The sequence below is a fragment of the Geotrypetes seraphini genome, chromosome 2 (genome assembly GCF_902459505.1).
Source record: "Geotrypetes seraphini chromosome 2, aGeoSer1.1, whole genome shotgun sequence".
NCBI lineage: Eukaryota > Metazoa > Chordata > Amphibia > Gymnophiona > Dermophiidae > Geotrypetes > Geotrypetes seraphini.
In genome coordinates, this window is record NC_047085.1 from 163,094,240 (window position 1) to 163,110,524 (window position 16,285).

General features: G+C 40.1%; 1 protein-coding gene across 3 annotated transcripts in view; it reads right to left on the reverse strand.

Annotated features, from left to right (window-relative positions):
* The window catches only part of LOC117355521 (cadherin-19-like), a 277,325-nt gene that overhangs the window by 141,582 nt on the left and 119,458 nt on the right, over positions 1-16,285 (reverse strand). For 2 of the 3 annotated variants that reach the window (XM_033934214.1, XM_033934215.1), the window contains 2 exons: positions 7,441-7,560; positions 2,084-2,248 (listed from right to left, as the gene is read on the reverse strand). In XM_033934214.1, coding sequence (XP_033790105.1) covers positions 2,084-2,248; positions 7,441-7,560 — 285 coding nt within the window. Of the gene's footprint in view, positions 1-2,083; positions 2,249-7,440; positions 7,561-12,828; positions 12,934-16,285 lie in introns of those variants that run through there. The other variant, XM_033934216.1, reaches the window with a different exon arrangement.

A 16,285-nucleotide genomic window follows, 5' to 3' on the forward strand; every position in this document is an offset into this window, starting at 1 on the left:
TGAATGTAGGAAAGGAGGCAGAGTCTGAATGCAAGAGGGGAAAGGAGACCGACATACTGGATGGAAGGGGAGTGGGGCAGACAAGCAGGAAAAAGACACCTCGATGTCGGATGGGAGAAGAGGGAAAAAAAGGAACAAACATGCTGGGTGGAAGGGAGAGATGGACAAACACATTGAATATAAGAGGGGAGAGAAGGCAGAGTGTGGATACAAGGTGGACAGGGGGTCAAACATGCTGGATGAGAGAGATGGGGAAACAGACATGTTGAATGTAGGAGGGGAGAGGAAGCAGAATCAGGATAAAGGTGGAGAAGGGGACAGACATGTTGGATTTAAGGGGGAGGGGCAGACATACTAGATGGTATAATAAGGGGATGGTATGGTATGAATGGTATGGGTAGTGTGCTGGATAGTGTGGAAAGGAGAGAGAGAAGGCTACATGAAAGTTGGAAGAAAGAGGAGAGAAAATAAGTGTAGGCAGATGCTGAATGGAAGGGGGGAAGAAGGGGCAGAAATAGGGCATATACTAGATAGAATAGGGAAACAGAGGGGACAAATGGTGAATGGGTGGGAGAAATAGGATTGAGAAAGTAAAATAGGAGAGCCAGAGTGAGGGAAAGAAATAGAAAGCTATAGGTAGAATTAGTAAAAAAAAAAAAAAAAAGAGGGGGGATTGAAAACTGTATAGTATGAAAGAATTAAGTTTGGATGCAGATAGAAAAATAAACTGAAAAAAGTTGTAGAGAAAAAAAGATAAATGGACAGGAAATCATTTATTTATATAATACATATAGGGGTCCTTTTACTAATTGTGCTAAACGCTAACACGTCCATTATATTCTATTTTCGATTTGTTGATCAGTTGATAAACTCCACTGAGCGGACTGTTTATTTTTTTTCTTTTTGTGAAACACTTTAGTGCTATAAATGTTTCAGTAGTAATATCTGTTTGAGGCTAGGTCTTCGTCTCCTTTCTGTTTCATTCTTCCCTCTCCAGGAAATCTTCCACTCAGTTCTTGTTTATTATGGGAACACCAGCCTCTAACATCAAATAGCCCCTCTAAGATAAAACCTCTTTATGTTCAGGCACGCTTCCCTAGGAGTACATCTTCTGGTACTTCCAGACACACTCACTTTTGAACTGAGCATTAACTTGCATGTACTGTACATTGGTCAAAGTCTATGGAGCGTGGCATTCAGATGTCAGATGATTTGTGTGAAAGTGTGAGGCTCTCCTTTTACCACCTGATCTGGGGATTTGGAAATAGGAAGGCATAGAAAAGGCTACCGCCTGACATAATGTGAGGAGGTGTAAGAGGATGGCAAGGTGAATGTTTACTGATGCTCTATTCCACCTTTCTTTCCTCTCCCTAATTCTTTTACATATGTAAATAAGCCAATAGGCAAATATATGTAACAGAAGAAAGATTACCAAGGCACTTTTTTGCTTTTAATTCCTAACCCCCACTCACATATACGAGGGGCCGCTGAAACGTTCTCAGCCCAACCAACTAAGTTGGGGCAATCTCCATTGAGGGCTAAACACTTAGTCCAGCGATTTTTCACTTTTTTCGTTCCATATTTTTACAATAGTCCACTGATTTTCCATTTTTATCGTTCTAAGTGTATAGCTCTCAATGGAGACTGCCCCAACTATGTTGGCTGGGCTGAGAACTATTCAGCTGCCCCTCATAAACCACCCATGCCTGAAAAAATCCATAACCCCCTACTTGTCCTGTCTGTCTGATTAAATTGTAAGCTCTACTGATCAAGGACTGTCTCATGAATGTTTTAATGTACAGCATTGCATATATCTAGCAGCAGTCTAAAAATGATACGTTTTAGTAATAGTACTTTTTCTCCCTCGGTCTTATTGCTTTACAACTCCTTACAATGTAAACATTTACTTCAAGGCTCAGGCACTAATTTACTTTATGATAACATAGAAGGTACAGCAATATGTTAGCACACGCTTGCTGATTTATATATATATATATATATTTTTTTTTTTTTAATTGGTAAATAGTAATAAATTGAAGTTTATTTTAGAAATGAGGGACATGACTCATGAAATTCTACTTACTTAACGGAAATTTGGGCACGTTGTCATTGACATCTAACAAATGAATGGTTACGGTTGTTGTTGTTGAAAATTCGCCAGTCGGTCCAACCATATCTCTTGCTTGCACAACCACAAGATGTTGGTCATTAGTTTCTCTGTCCATTTGAGAAGCCATTCTAATGATTCCTGAAAGACATAATAGTTTAATTGCACTATTCCAGCAATTAAGAGGCTTAATTAAAAAGACATCCTAGCTTAATTTGAAATGCTAGTTCCGCAAAGAGGGACAGAATGAAGGCAATGTTCTGCTAAAGATCTTTTTGATTTCTGCAGAAACACAAGACATTTGTTTTACCCAAATCTGGCATCTTGATAGATTATTCTCTCTGCTAGTAAACATAATTAATTCCTGTCATTAAAAACCATTCATGATTCTATGAACAGAGTAGAGAGTCTTGCTGGATCACCTATACATGTCCTAAATAATTCCACCCCACCCCCCGTTTACAAAACTGCACAAGAGATTTTTAGTGGCGGCCGACACGCTGAATGCTCTGCGCTGGTCCAACGGTCATAGAGTTCTATAAGTGTTGGAGCAGCGCAGAGCTTTCAGCGCACCGGCTGGTGCTAAAAGCCTCTTGTGTGGTTTTGTAAAAGGGGGGGGGACTGTATTCTAGGGCTGCACATTAAGTGGCCATTTTACTAAGCTGCACTAAAAAGTGGCCCGCGGTATCAGTAGTAAGGGGATTTCCTGTGTGCTGAGGCCACTTTTAGTGTGGCTGTAAACTGGCCACATTTTCTGATTCCTCCATTAATGGCCAGATGCTAATTTCCTTGTGTTGGGCATCCGACCATTGGGTTCCTGTTTTGTGACTCCTTTGCTGTCATGGGTTTCTAGAGTTGGTATCTATGCCTGATCTGTTTGTTCTGCTTGTTGTGCTCCTGGTTGTATGTTCCCTTTGCAATTGCTAATAAAGATAATATTAAAAAAAAAAAAGCATGGGAACCCTTACCAATAGTTATTTACTAGGTAGTAAGGCAGTGGTTCTCAACCCTGTTTTTGGGGACCCCAAGCCAGTTGGGTTTTCAAGATATCTCTAATGAATATGCATAAGACACATATTTGCATGCCTGTCTCCTCCATTATATGCAAATCTCTCTCATGCATATTCATTAGGGATATCCTGAAAACCCAACTGGCTGGGGGTCCCCTAGGATAGGGTTGAGAACCATTACAGTAAGGGCTCCTGCATTAACCATGTACTAGTCGGTTAGCACACAGTAAAGCAGTTAAATGCTAACTGATTAGCACTGGGCACGCTTCCTCTCCATCCCCAAACCTGCCCCAGCACTAAAAAATATTTTCTATTTTATAACTTCTAAGTAGTAAACGCTAAACACAAAACAAATTGCAGGATGCCTAAGCATGCCCTGCTGTAGTGGCTTTCAACTTGTAGTAAGCTCGCATTTGTGCTTACCAACTTATATAAGAGCCTGATTAAAATGTTAAAATTTAACTTGTTTAATTATGTTACCTGATTAAGCTGTTACCAGAAACAAGCGTTCATTGCTTCTATGTGTCACTACTCATAAACCAGAAAGCTCTAAATGGAAAGAAATAGAAGCCCTTTTTTACTAAGCTGCGGTAGAGGTTTCTACCGCGGCCCGGGGTGCTAAATGCTCTGACGCTCATGGAGTTCCAATGATCATCAGTGCATCATCGGAGCATTTAGCACTCCAGTTCTCGGTAGAAACCGCTACCGCAGCTTAGTAAAAGGGAAGGATAGTTTAGCATTATTTTGAACTTTTTTAATGGGGAACTATTTAGGGCCCAAATTCTAAAAACGGCACCTGAAGTTAAGTGGCAGTAGGTACCCTACTGACGCCTAACTGCGCTGCGCTGATTAAAAAACAATTAAAACTAAAGTTTTAAAGAAATGGAGGCGTCTCCAAAAAGGTCACCATTATCCCGCCTACGGAGGCGCCTTACAATGTCACAAGAGGACACCCGCTGAAAATAAAGGGCGGGAAGTTTCATGGCGACACCAGGAAGTACTTCTTCACTGAAAGAGTGGTGGACATCTGGAATAAGCTCCCAGTACAGGTGGTTGAGGCCAGCAGCATGCCAGTTTTTAAGAACAGTTGGGATGCTCATGTCGGATCTCTACGAGGGAAAAGGTGATCAGAGAGCGATTAACTAGGGGGGGTGGGTCAATGGAGTGGGCAGACTCGATGGGCCTTGGCCCTTTTCTGCCGTCACTTTCTATGTTTCTATGTTCTATGTAATGTCTAACGCAATTGTAGGTATGGTTAATACCAGAAGTGGCATTAGGTATCATAAGGTGCCTCTGTTCTTATGAAAGGTAGGTATCATAAATGGAAGCCTTTAAAACCTTGGCCTATATTTCCTGTGACTGTCTTTCATATAGCCACCATTCTGCAAATGGCACTGTTGTGTGATTGATGTGCAATTGACGGGCACTCATAACAGTGCCGTTTACAGAATCTGGTCCTTACTAACCATTTGTTTGCAATCTGATTCAGGGACCATATTAATGAAATAAGCCCTGCAATAGATACTAAGGGGCTCATAATCAAAACAAAAATAAGTCTAAAAACCTACTGAAGCTGGCACTTGGACAACCTAAAAGACAGGTCGCCCAAGTGCCGATAATCGAAACAAGGTTTTTAGAGATATCCAGAGACTAAATGTAATGTATTATTTTGTATGTAAAAGCGTTACTCGTCCTGGATAAGGGTGGGAAATAAATAAACAAACTTTTTAGGCCTCTGAATCCCGCTGTACGCCCAGAGCAGAAAGGGGCGTTTTTGAAGGAGTAGTGAGGGCGGGAGGTGGGCCGACCTAAACTTAGTCGTACTGCAAGGATAATCAAAAGTTTTATGAGGCTGCCTGGACGGAACTTATATAGAAACATAGAAACATAGAAAATGCGGCAGAAAAGGGCTATAGCCCACCAAGTCTGCCCATTCCAAGTATCCCCCCCCTGAATTTACTCCCTTAAAGATCCCACGTGAGTATCCCATTTTTTCTTAAAATCCGTTACGCTACTGGCCTTTATCACCTGGGGTGGGAGTCTGTTCCAATGATCCACCACTCTTTCGGTGAAGAAGTACTTCCTGGGATCGCCATGAAACTTCCCTCCCCTGATTTTCAGCGGATGCCCTCTGGTGGTTGAGGGTCCCATGAGCCAGAAGATATCATCTTCTGACTCGATGCGTCCCGTGATGTACTTATACGTTTCAATCATATCTCCCCGTTCTCTTCTTTCCTCAAGTGAGTACAGCCGCAACTTCTTTAGTCTTTCTTCATACGTGAGATCCTTGAGCCCCATGACCATCCTGGTGGCCATTCGCTGAACCGACTCGATCCTCAGCATGTCCTTTCGGTAGTGTGGGCTCCAAAACTGAACACAGTAATCTAAGTGAGGCCTCATCATGGCTCTGTACAACGGCATCAGAACCTCAGGTCTCCTGCTGACGAAACCTCTACGGATACACCCCATCATTTGTCTTGCCCTGGAGGAAGCCTTCTCCACTTGATTGGCAACCTTCATATCCTCGCTAATGATCACTCCTAGATCCTATATGTTGTGACTTAGATGATGTAAAACCAGGTTTAAGGGTCGGATCCTGTATAGGACACCCGGTCTCAGAAGTCGCCTAAGTAGCTTTTGAGATTCGTACATTAGCATCGTATATAGAATTGCCTAACACCATGATTCTCTAACCGGTGTCTATGTCATAAGCGCCAGTTAGAGAATCAGCTTGCCACTGAGCTGATTGCGGCAAGAGAATCTTCCTACTGCGATCAGTTTAGCGGCTGCGGCAGGGAACCCATCCAGACTACTGGCAGGAGGAATGCCCAGTCCCTCGTGCTGCCACCCCCCCAAGACATCCCCTGGCAAGAGGGATGCCCAGTCCCTCCTGCCGGAACTCCCGAAGCCACCCCCTCCCCCGAATGTCTGCGGCAGGAGGAGTGCCCAATTCCTCTTGCCGCCACCACACCCATACAGTCCCTCAAGTTTCAAGTTTCAAGTTTATTAGTTTTTTAATATACCGACAATCAACAAATATCTGGCCGGTTAACAATAAAATTTTAAAAAGAGAAAGAAAGAAAAAAAATAAAATAATAAATATTTGGAAATAAATAGAGTGAACATCAAAGACATTAACTGGACAGACTTGAAAGTGAGGGTAAAAGGGAATGGAGGGGAAAAGTTACATATTTGAGAAGAAGAGGAGAAAGTGGGGAAACCCCACCCCCCTAAGAGCATTGGCAGGAGGGATGCCAAGGCCCTCCTGCTGGTCTTCAGCTGGTGAGGTTTGGGGATACCTGCCAGCCATGGTAGAACATGGCATACTTTACATTTGGTTGGAAGAGGGACAAGGGGAGTGGCGACTGAGAGGAAATATGTGTGCCAATCCTTTTATACCAATGAGTCCACTCATTCTACCCCTTGGCCCAGCCAGAAACTGCCTTTTGGCCATGCCATTAAAACACAAGCAAAAAAATAGGTGCCTTCCTATTTAATTAACCTAGGAATTCTATTATAAACTTACTGTCATGGAAAAAAATATTATTGTCTGTTGCCTAAGTAAGCACCATTTCAAGCCTATTTTATAAAAACACCTGGGCACTTATCTGTTTTTAAAACATTCTTGGGACAAAGCAACTGAGATCATGCCTAGATTGAAACCATCGATCTGTATTTATATATTTAATTTGCTTACTTACTTATTTTGTCTTTACATAGTTTTTTGGTTCTGCTAATTATAAGTAGTCAGTTGAGTTAATAAACATAACCATATGCCTGCATACAGAACTATATGACCACAATAGCAGACTGAGAAATTTAAACAAAAACATTTATGGGCCTGTATCTGATGCTAACTGCATTTTTTTTTTTTTTTAATTCAGACTGTTTACAATTTACAAATGTGTTTAAAAATTAAAAAAGGACAAATTCGAAAGCCATTTACTTAGGTAATTTGTCCAAGAAATTCTCTTTTTCTACATCTGGCTAAAAGTATGCACAGGTTTTTGCATTGCCTATCCTTCTAGCCAGGTTGACAGAAGTGCTCTCATGGGCATTTTTAGAGCAGGGAAGCAGAGCAGCGGGCCTACATTAGAGTTTCAGAAATGCCTCTACTATTTTACCTCATGCTGAACTGCCTGCACAAATAACCAAAGCACTTGGGCACTTTTGGACTAATATAAGCATCGAGCATATCTTAAAAATTTAGACAAAGTATGCAGGTTGAAAGTATTAATGTACCTAGAATATACCTGGCTAACTGAAATGTTCCTCCAAAATGATGCAAGCGGTAACACAGTGAAATAAACAGCTATGTAGTACCTGTCTTTGGCTCCACAGAAAAGTACGGCTGTCCTTGCAGAATGCTGTATATTAATCTGGCATTATTTCCATATGTAGGATCATCTAAATCTGTGGCTGTCACTTGTATTACCGAAGTCCCTGAGGAGAAAGGATTATAATGTGAATTGAAATGTGAAAATCTTTTATTTTTCAAATGCATTTCTTAAGCAGCTATTACATTAATTTTATTCATTAAGGGCTCCTTTTACTAAGGGCTCAAGAGGAGGCAGTAGTGGTTAGTGCATGCAGCATTTTAGCACACACTATTCCGCATGTTAAGGCCCTAACGCACCTTTGTAAAAGGAGCCCTAAACCGTGGAAGAGCTTCTTACTTTGGGCCAGCAAGGTAAAATACTCTGACACTCATTCAATTCCTATGAGTTTTGTCGCCGGCCTGTGGCAAGAAGTTCTTCTGCGGTTTAGTAATATATATATATATATATATATATAAATTTCTTTCTGGAGGTACAAAAAAGGTTATTGGGCTAATATTATGCATTTCAGAAGTTAAGAGACTGACTTACAACTTCTAGATTTTAGCATGTTCTTTGCCCAGTTTATGTCTGAAACTTAAATCTGTTTTGTACTCTTTTCTACTAAAAACAAGTTATTTCTGTTGTCTTCTCTTTGTTTGCATTATACAATCTTGTGTTTACCATAAAAGCAACACAAACAGCAAACAAGGAACAATAATAGTTATTAATACAGTTTTAAAAATGGCGTTTAGAATCCAAAAGTAGAGTAAAATAACTCAGCATAGGGAAAAACCCTTTTATAAACTTTCATAGAATCAATCATTGCACCATCTTGTTAGAATAAATGATTTTTAAATAACTTCATAGATTCATAAGTAATTCTTAAATCTCCATAATGTGAAAATAAAGTCCAAAGTCCAAAGTTTTGTGAAAAGCTAATATAAGTAAACAGATTTAGTTTCAATGTCTCTGCAGTGAGTTTATAAAAGGGTTTTTCCCTATGCTGAGTTATTTTACTTTTGGATTCTAAACGCCATTTTTAAAACTGTATTAATAACTATTATTGTTCCTTGTTTGCTGTTTGTGCTACATTTCCTTTGGAACAATATTCAATTTATTCAATTACCCAGTTGTATTATATTGGGTACCATAAAAGCAATTCATCTTCCATCCTTTATTCTTTCTTGGTTAATGTTTTTGAATTTCTTATGAAGAATCAATGCATCTTGTTTTCTTCTCTAAGCCTTTTAAGAGATGCTAAACAAGGTGTCTGACTAGTAGAGCCCAGTGCACATGGCACTAACCGAGCAGTTATCAGCTTTTTGGAGTGGTGGATCACGTGATACTATTTATTGCAAAACTTTTTTGAGTTAAAAATCAGATAGTCTTTGTTTCAAAAGGAAAGAGGCAAAAACATTCCCAACAGTTGATTATGCAAGCACTGCCAAAATTGTTCATAAAACTCAAGAAAATCAAAGATCTAAATTCTTCACCAAAGAGATATATTTCACACAGGTTCTTATTAGTGACACAAAGCTTTTCCGACGCTTTATCAGTGCTTAAGTCCACCATCAAAACTTCATTAGTTCAAGACAAGAATCAAAATCAAAAACAAAATGGCTTCCAAAATAGGCTTAACCGAAGGCATGTCTTCAGTTTAGTTCACTTACATTTGGATGTTAAACCTTCCAGACTGGGAACACAAACAATTATCTTTCACAAGCTTCCAATTCAGTAATGCTCTAATTTACAGTGCCTGTATTGGATTTGCCTCACTGAGTTTTTCTTAGCTAGCCAAACTCAGGGGCACAAAAGGACCTCCTCCCACACTGACCGATGGCTGTGGTCCCTCCCCATGTAGGACCCACAATCCAACCACACAATTAGAGGTCACTGCTCTTACTTTGCAGTACTAACTGCCACAGCCATTAGAAAGAGAGGAAACCCCCCCCCCCAAAATCCTTTTCTTATCCAGTTTCACACTCCCTTGTAATAGCTTCCAAAAAGGTTTTAAAGTTCTAGAACAGCAGAACATAACACTTAATTTTCTTTGGGCAGCCAGCCACAGTCAATACTGGCATAAAGCAAACATTGCATTCCTGCCAAACTTGAAGGAACTTTTAACTACAGGTTTACTATAATGTCCAGGTTCAACAAAACCTTAATTCAAACACAGTCTGTTTCCATTGCATAATCCAATGCCTCTGAATTAGCTTCATCAAATTCCATGACTTCTGGCCACACATTTTCATTACTTTCTGAAATATCAGCCAGGTAATCATCAAGCATCTCAGTATCAAAATTATCACTGATAACATTAGTATCAGTCCTGACCTTCGTCTTGAGTTGTGCTGTGCTCCTTCTTGCTCTAGGCATAGGTTTTTCCACTTTGCTCCATTCTCTATAATTCTATGCAGCTCACCACAAATAAAAATACAAATTTGGCACTTAGAACTTCCCTATCTGACCCGAAGGCTGACAATCTAGCTAAAGTACCTGAGTAAATATATGAAAATAAAAAGATAACAAAATTCCAAGAATGGTGAGGGTAAGACAAAATGAATGTAAGATCAAAATAGGAAAAATAAATAGAATGAAAATAAAAGAGAAAATTAAAATAAATAAATAAATAAAAAACCTCAGAGAAAACAGTCTTGAAGAAATCGTAAACTGTGGAGGAGTCTGTTATTAAATCCAGTCAGGACTTTGGTACTATCTAGATGAACGACGAAACAGAGAAGATTGTGATGGTTCTGTGGCTACCTCCTTTCTGATTCAATCTGCCTGCTCTTATAGGGACTTTGGTAACAAGCACCAGGTGTGGAGTGTACTCTAATGAGTGGGATGGTTCTATGGCTGCCTCCTTTCTGATTCAATCTGCCTGTTCTTATAGGGACTTTGGTAACAAGCACCAGGTGTGGAGTTTCCTCTAATGAGTGGAGTGTACTCTAATGAGATGTTCTCTAGAATGTTCTCTAGAATGTACAACAGCCCCATGGCTGTTGTGTATAACCAGATGAATATCCCCACTAGGAACAGTAACTCTGGCTCTGCTGGTTCCTACCATTTCTTGTTCCCTCTTTCTCAACTCAGAGCTAGGAGAATACAAATGGGAAACCTGCTGCTCATAGTTATGACTTTCCTATTTATTCCTGGTTCTAGGCTGGGGTGTAGGATGTGCCAACTTAGAAAATGGTTTTATTTTGGTGCTAAGACACACCACCAAAAAGTATTCCAATAATTGCTCACTGCTATGGAGACGTACAGTCTAGAGATAAGAAAATGTAGTTAAATGGAGAAAAGACCTCAGTTTCCTCATCAAGAGGTCTCTATGTCTGCCGTACACAACTTAAAGCAGCATAGGAGAAAACATCCCTGGTCAGAAAAACTCCACTACATACTACTAGTGAAACGACTGTTAATTAGAATCAAAGGGACTAGTAGTGAGAAAAAAAAAGGGACTAGTAGTGAGAAAAAAACTTATCTCTTAAAGTCACGGTTCTCCAGGTGAGACTAGAATCCAGTTAGGTAACATAGGATTATCACATTAATCTTCATTCATTAAGACTCCCGACAGGCCCTGTTTCGCTATCGCTGCATCAGGGGAAGTCTCTAGAAATGTGACTTAAGCTACCGCTCTACAGATTCTATAAAACAGAATCTGTTTTATAGAGCTAAGATGGAAATTTGACAATGGTGTGTACAGTATGTACACACAAAAACATACCAGCCATTTTATATTTTGGTGCTAACATCCACAGGCACAAATATAGATATAGATATATATTTGTGCCTGTGGATGTTAGCACCAAAATAAACATAATAGCAAGTGGAATATTAATAAGACACACCACCAAAAAGTATACCAAAAAGTATAAAACAGAATCTGTTTTATAGAATCTGTAGAGCGGTAGCTTAAGTCACATTTCTAGAGACTTCCCCTGATGCAGCGATAGCGAAACAGGGCCTGTCGGGAGTCTTAATGAATGAAGATTAATGTGATAATCCTATGTTACCTAACTGGATTCTAGTCTCACCTGGAGAACCGTGACTTTAAGAGATAAGTTTTTTTCTCACTACTAGTCCCTTTTTTTTTCTCACTACTAGTCCCTTTGATTCTAATTAACAGTCGTTTCACTAGTAGTATGTAGTGGAGTTTTTCTGACCAGGGATGTTTTCTCCTATGCTGCTTTAAATTGTGTACGGCAGACATAGAGACCTCTTGATGAGGAAACTGAGGTCTTTTCTCCATTTAACTACATTTTCTTATCTCTAGACTGTACGTCTCCATAGCAGTGAGCAATTATTGGAATACTTTTTGGTGGTGTGTCTTATTAATATTCCACTTGCTATTATGTTTATTTTGGTGCTAACATCCACAGGCACAAATATATATCTATATCTATATTTGTGCCTGTGGATGTTAGCACCAAAATATAAAATGGCTGGTATGTTTTTGTGTGTACATACTGTACACACCATTGTCAAATTTCCATCTTAGCTCTATTGCATAACCCCCTTAACTTATATACCCCCTAATTCTATAATCTTACATGCACATTTTTGTTCTTAGTCTGCAAATTTGCATGCATAAGGTATAGAATACTGGCAGTTATATGCACAAGTTAATCTATCAATAAAGCACAAATTGCCACTAACAACTTAATGGTGATAATTAGGAGTTAATTGGAGCTAATGCACTAAGTAGCACTAATTACATTAATGACTAATTAGCACTTAAATTCTATAGCATATAACTGTAAGAAGAGAGTGGGCATAGGAGGCACAGGGGTATGCCAGGCACTTACATGCTAAGCTGCTGAGTACTGATAATATTTAGGTGTAATCCTTTGCACCAGACTTTGATATGGCATAAGTGGTCATTTCTAAAGTTGAATATCTAAATGCAGACATGCTAGTGTGCTAAAATGGGAGATGGGACTTATATATAGCTTTTTTCTATGTGGTTTACACAATCGAAGCAGTTTATATATTATAGATAGGTACTTATTTTATACCTGGTACAATTATGTGTTAAGTGACTTACCCAGAGTTACAATGAGCTGTAGTGGAAATCAAATTCACAACCTCAGGGTGCCAAGGCAGCTGCCCTAACGACTAGGCCACACCTCCACTCCATTACCACATAACATTCATTATAAAATTTGCAATTGGTGCACATACTTCAGGCACATAACCTAAGGTAACCTTTATAGTATTACAGTGTACACATGGATGGAATTTGGGCTTGGCTCAACCTTAAACACCTAACTTATAGAATCATCTAAGTTACGCTCATCTACTTAAGCACAAACACTTGCACCAGTTCTATGGTTCAAGTAAGTACTTATATCTAAATGTTATAAAGATTCAACCCAACACTGACTCGTACCTTTTAATAAACCAGAACTGGGCCATCAACAGCGACTCTTTTCAGACAAGCACACAAGCTTGCAACTTGCTTTTGCTCTTCATCAGCTCTAAGACTGTATCCCATCATAATATCTCATCTTACCATGACTTAAGTGCAAACAGTTGCTTCAAAACATATGTTTTAGTGACACCAGCACCGGTTTTCTAAGATAAGTGCTGGTGTCACTAAACATATGCTTTGAGCAACTGTTTGCACTTACGTGTCACAGTGAGATAAGAAATGATGGGACACAATCTTGGAGCCGATGAAGAGCAAAAGCATGCACAAGCCTTTGTGCTTATTGAAAAAAAGTTGCTGCTCGTGGTTCTTTTGTGGTTTATTAAAAGGTATGAGTCAGTTTTAGGTCGAAGCTTGGATCCTTTTAGGCCGTTATGCGGTATATAAAGTTTTTAATAAGCATAAACATAAACAATTGTTGATATCCCCACCTCCCTTAGTCAGCTTTTCACAATGAGATAATCATAGATTTGTGCCTAAATCCTGGCCTCCCCCTTCTACTGTTTCCAATTGCCTAATTAGGAATAAAATGGATTGTAACCATGCAAATTATACTTTATATGTTACTTCCTTGGATGAAACCTCTAATAGCTATCATAGAAATCTAGCAAATAATTTCTGAAAGGAAATGAATGTATAATTGGAAATCTTCAAAATCCTCAAATTAGCATATCTCACCAAGCTTCCCCAGCTTGTTGTTGAAAAAAAATATATTAATCTGAACCATTTTTGTAGCCTTTAAGGCTTTAAAACATTCTCTTACTTGAGTTGCCAGTTCTTTGATTAGATTTAACTTTTCTCCTGTTCCTGAAGCTTAGGCCCAAGAGCCCTTTTATAAAGCTGAATTAAGCAGTCAGCATTGGTTTTACTTTGCATAAGATGTTAGCATGTACCTGGGCTAACGTCTAACTCAGGTTAAAACAGACAGTACAGCAAGGATCCATACTATCTACTTAATGCAGTGAGATGGCTTGACAGAGGTGGAGCACATCCATAGCTGTTGGTGACAGCTGATGTGTGGTTTGAAACTGCACACTAGTTGTCACAACTGCCAAAGTGCAACTGCACTTATCTAGGTTTACCAGATTTTACTATTGTAAAATCTGGACCCATGGCCCCACCCCCAGACACGCCTAGTGCCGCCCGTTCCACCCAAGTCATGCCTCATTCCACCCCAGCCTCATCCCCCAGTCCCCCTCAACCTGTTCTTGTGCTTGGAGCTGCATCGAGAGGGCATCTGTGCAAGCACAGGTGTGATGTGATGACATCATATGCATGTGCGTGATGTCACTGCATTGCATCCATGCATGCACAGATGCCCTTCCAAAGCAGTCCCGAGCTGGAAGTTTTTCAAAACCCAGACAAAGTCCCGGGTTTTGAAAAGCTGTCAATGCCCGAATATGTCCTTTAAAAAGATGTCATGGCCGGATAAGTCCGATGTCTGGTAATCCTATCTAAAGAAGAAATTGTATGTACAGCTGAGCTACCAGCAGTCCAGTAACATGGTTGCAGACTCTTGTGGATTCCTGTGCCTCTTCCCTAAGGTCCGATTCCCTTTTCCAAGTTTGAATCTCCTCCCTACATCTTCCTTGCTGATCTGATGTTCCCCTTTGGATATAGCATCTATCTGACAGAAAAAGCCCACCACTGAAAGAAACCCCCACCCTCAACAGAAAATCCCAGTGTCTGATGTAAAACCCCCACCCAAATGACAGTCAAAGTCTGCCCTGACTTAAAAACTGGCCCTCACAGACCCCTATAATCCCCTACTCTCTAATCCTATGAGACCTACCCAGGGGTCAGTAGTGGTTAGATTAACTTTCATGGGTAGCACCTGCCTCCAAAATGGCATTTCACTCCCCTTTTTATTTATTTTATCTAAACAATTTCTACTCTGGATTAGATGAAATTTCAGGTGAATGGCAAAGCATATTTAAAAATGAATTATTAACGTACACAGTAGAGTCACATTATTATGACCACCTGTTGCAAATAATATCCAGAATAACTGCCTCTGGCAGCACAAATGGCAGCCAGATGCAGTGGGAATTACTTATTATGATGCTGGATGGGTGCTAGAGGTACCTGGAGCCATATAGACTGCAGTGCGTCCAACAGTTGTTGACAGATGCTTTGTGGTGGATCTAGTTATCGAACATGTTGTTCGAGGTGGTCCCAAATGTGCTTGATTGGGTTAAAGTCTAAGGAAATTGGAGGCCAGAGAAGTATCTGAAAGTCTTGGTCATGTTCTGTGAACCACTTGCGAACAATTCTGTAGGTATGACATGTTGCATTGTCCTGTTGAAAGATCCAATTGACCATAGAGGATACTATCAACATATATAAAAACTGTGAGTAAGCGACGCAGAAAAAAATAGACCACAGTGGTTCTCCACGGAGATCTCAGAACTAGTAAAGCAAAAGAAAAGAGCTTTCCTTATCTACAAACAAGCACAACGACCGGAAGCTAAAGAAACCTATCTGGCAAAATCTAGAAAAGTTAAAACGACAGTCAGAGAGGCCAAACTCCAGATGGAAGAAAACATAGCTAGATAGGTAAAGAAAGGGGAGAAATCCTTCTTCAAATACATTAGCGACAGGAAAAAGAACACAAGCGATATAAAGAAACCTAAAGAAACCTGACAGCAACTTTACAGACTCGGACGCAGACAAAGCAGAACTACTCAATAACTACTTCTGCTCAGTCTTCACCTGCGAAGCGCCAGGAATCCGGACCTTAGCTACAGACAATAGGAAGCTCGCAGGACCCATTCCGGGACATGGGATTTACCGCGAGCAACGTCTACCATGAGCTATCAAAACTAAAAGTGAACAAAGCTATGGGCCCGGTAATCTGCACCCCAGAGTACTTCGAGAATTGAGAGATGTCCTGGCAGAACCGTTAGCCGAGCTCTTCAATCTTTCCCTAAGCAAGGGAAAAGTGCCCCAGGACTGGAAAACTGCCAACGTTATCCCACTTCACAAAAAGGGATGCAGGTCAGAGGCTGAAAATTATAGACCGGTGAGTCTCACATCAAAAGTGAGTAAACTCATGGAAACGTTAATTAAAAACAGATTGGACACGATTCTGGATAATGAAAGATTAAGGGAACCCCACCAGCATGGCTTTACGAAGGGAAGGTCTTGTCAATCCAATCTGATAAGCTTCTTTGACTGCGTAACAAAAAAACTGGATGTTTAATATCTTTGTAAGGGATCTGACTCAGGGACTTCATGGCAAAGTGACATTATTTGCCGATGACGCTAAACTATGTAACGTTGTGGGCAGGGCAACGGAACCTGACATATTTTTTGACAATCCATCTGATCAGCAAGAATATACTTTGAGAACCCTTACTTCATGCGATACGAAGGGAATGATTTAGGCAGTGCAATGTCCCTGTAAACTTTTATATAT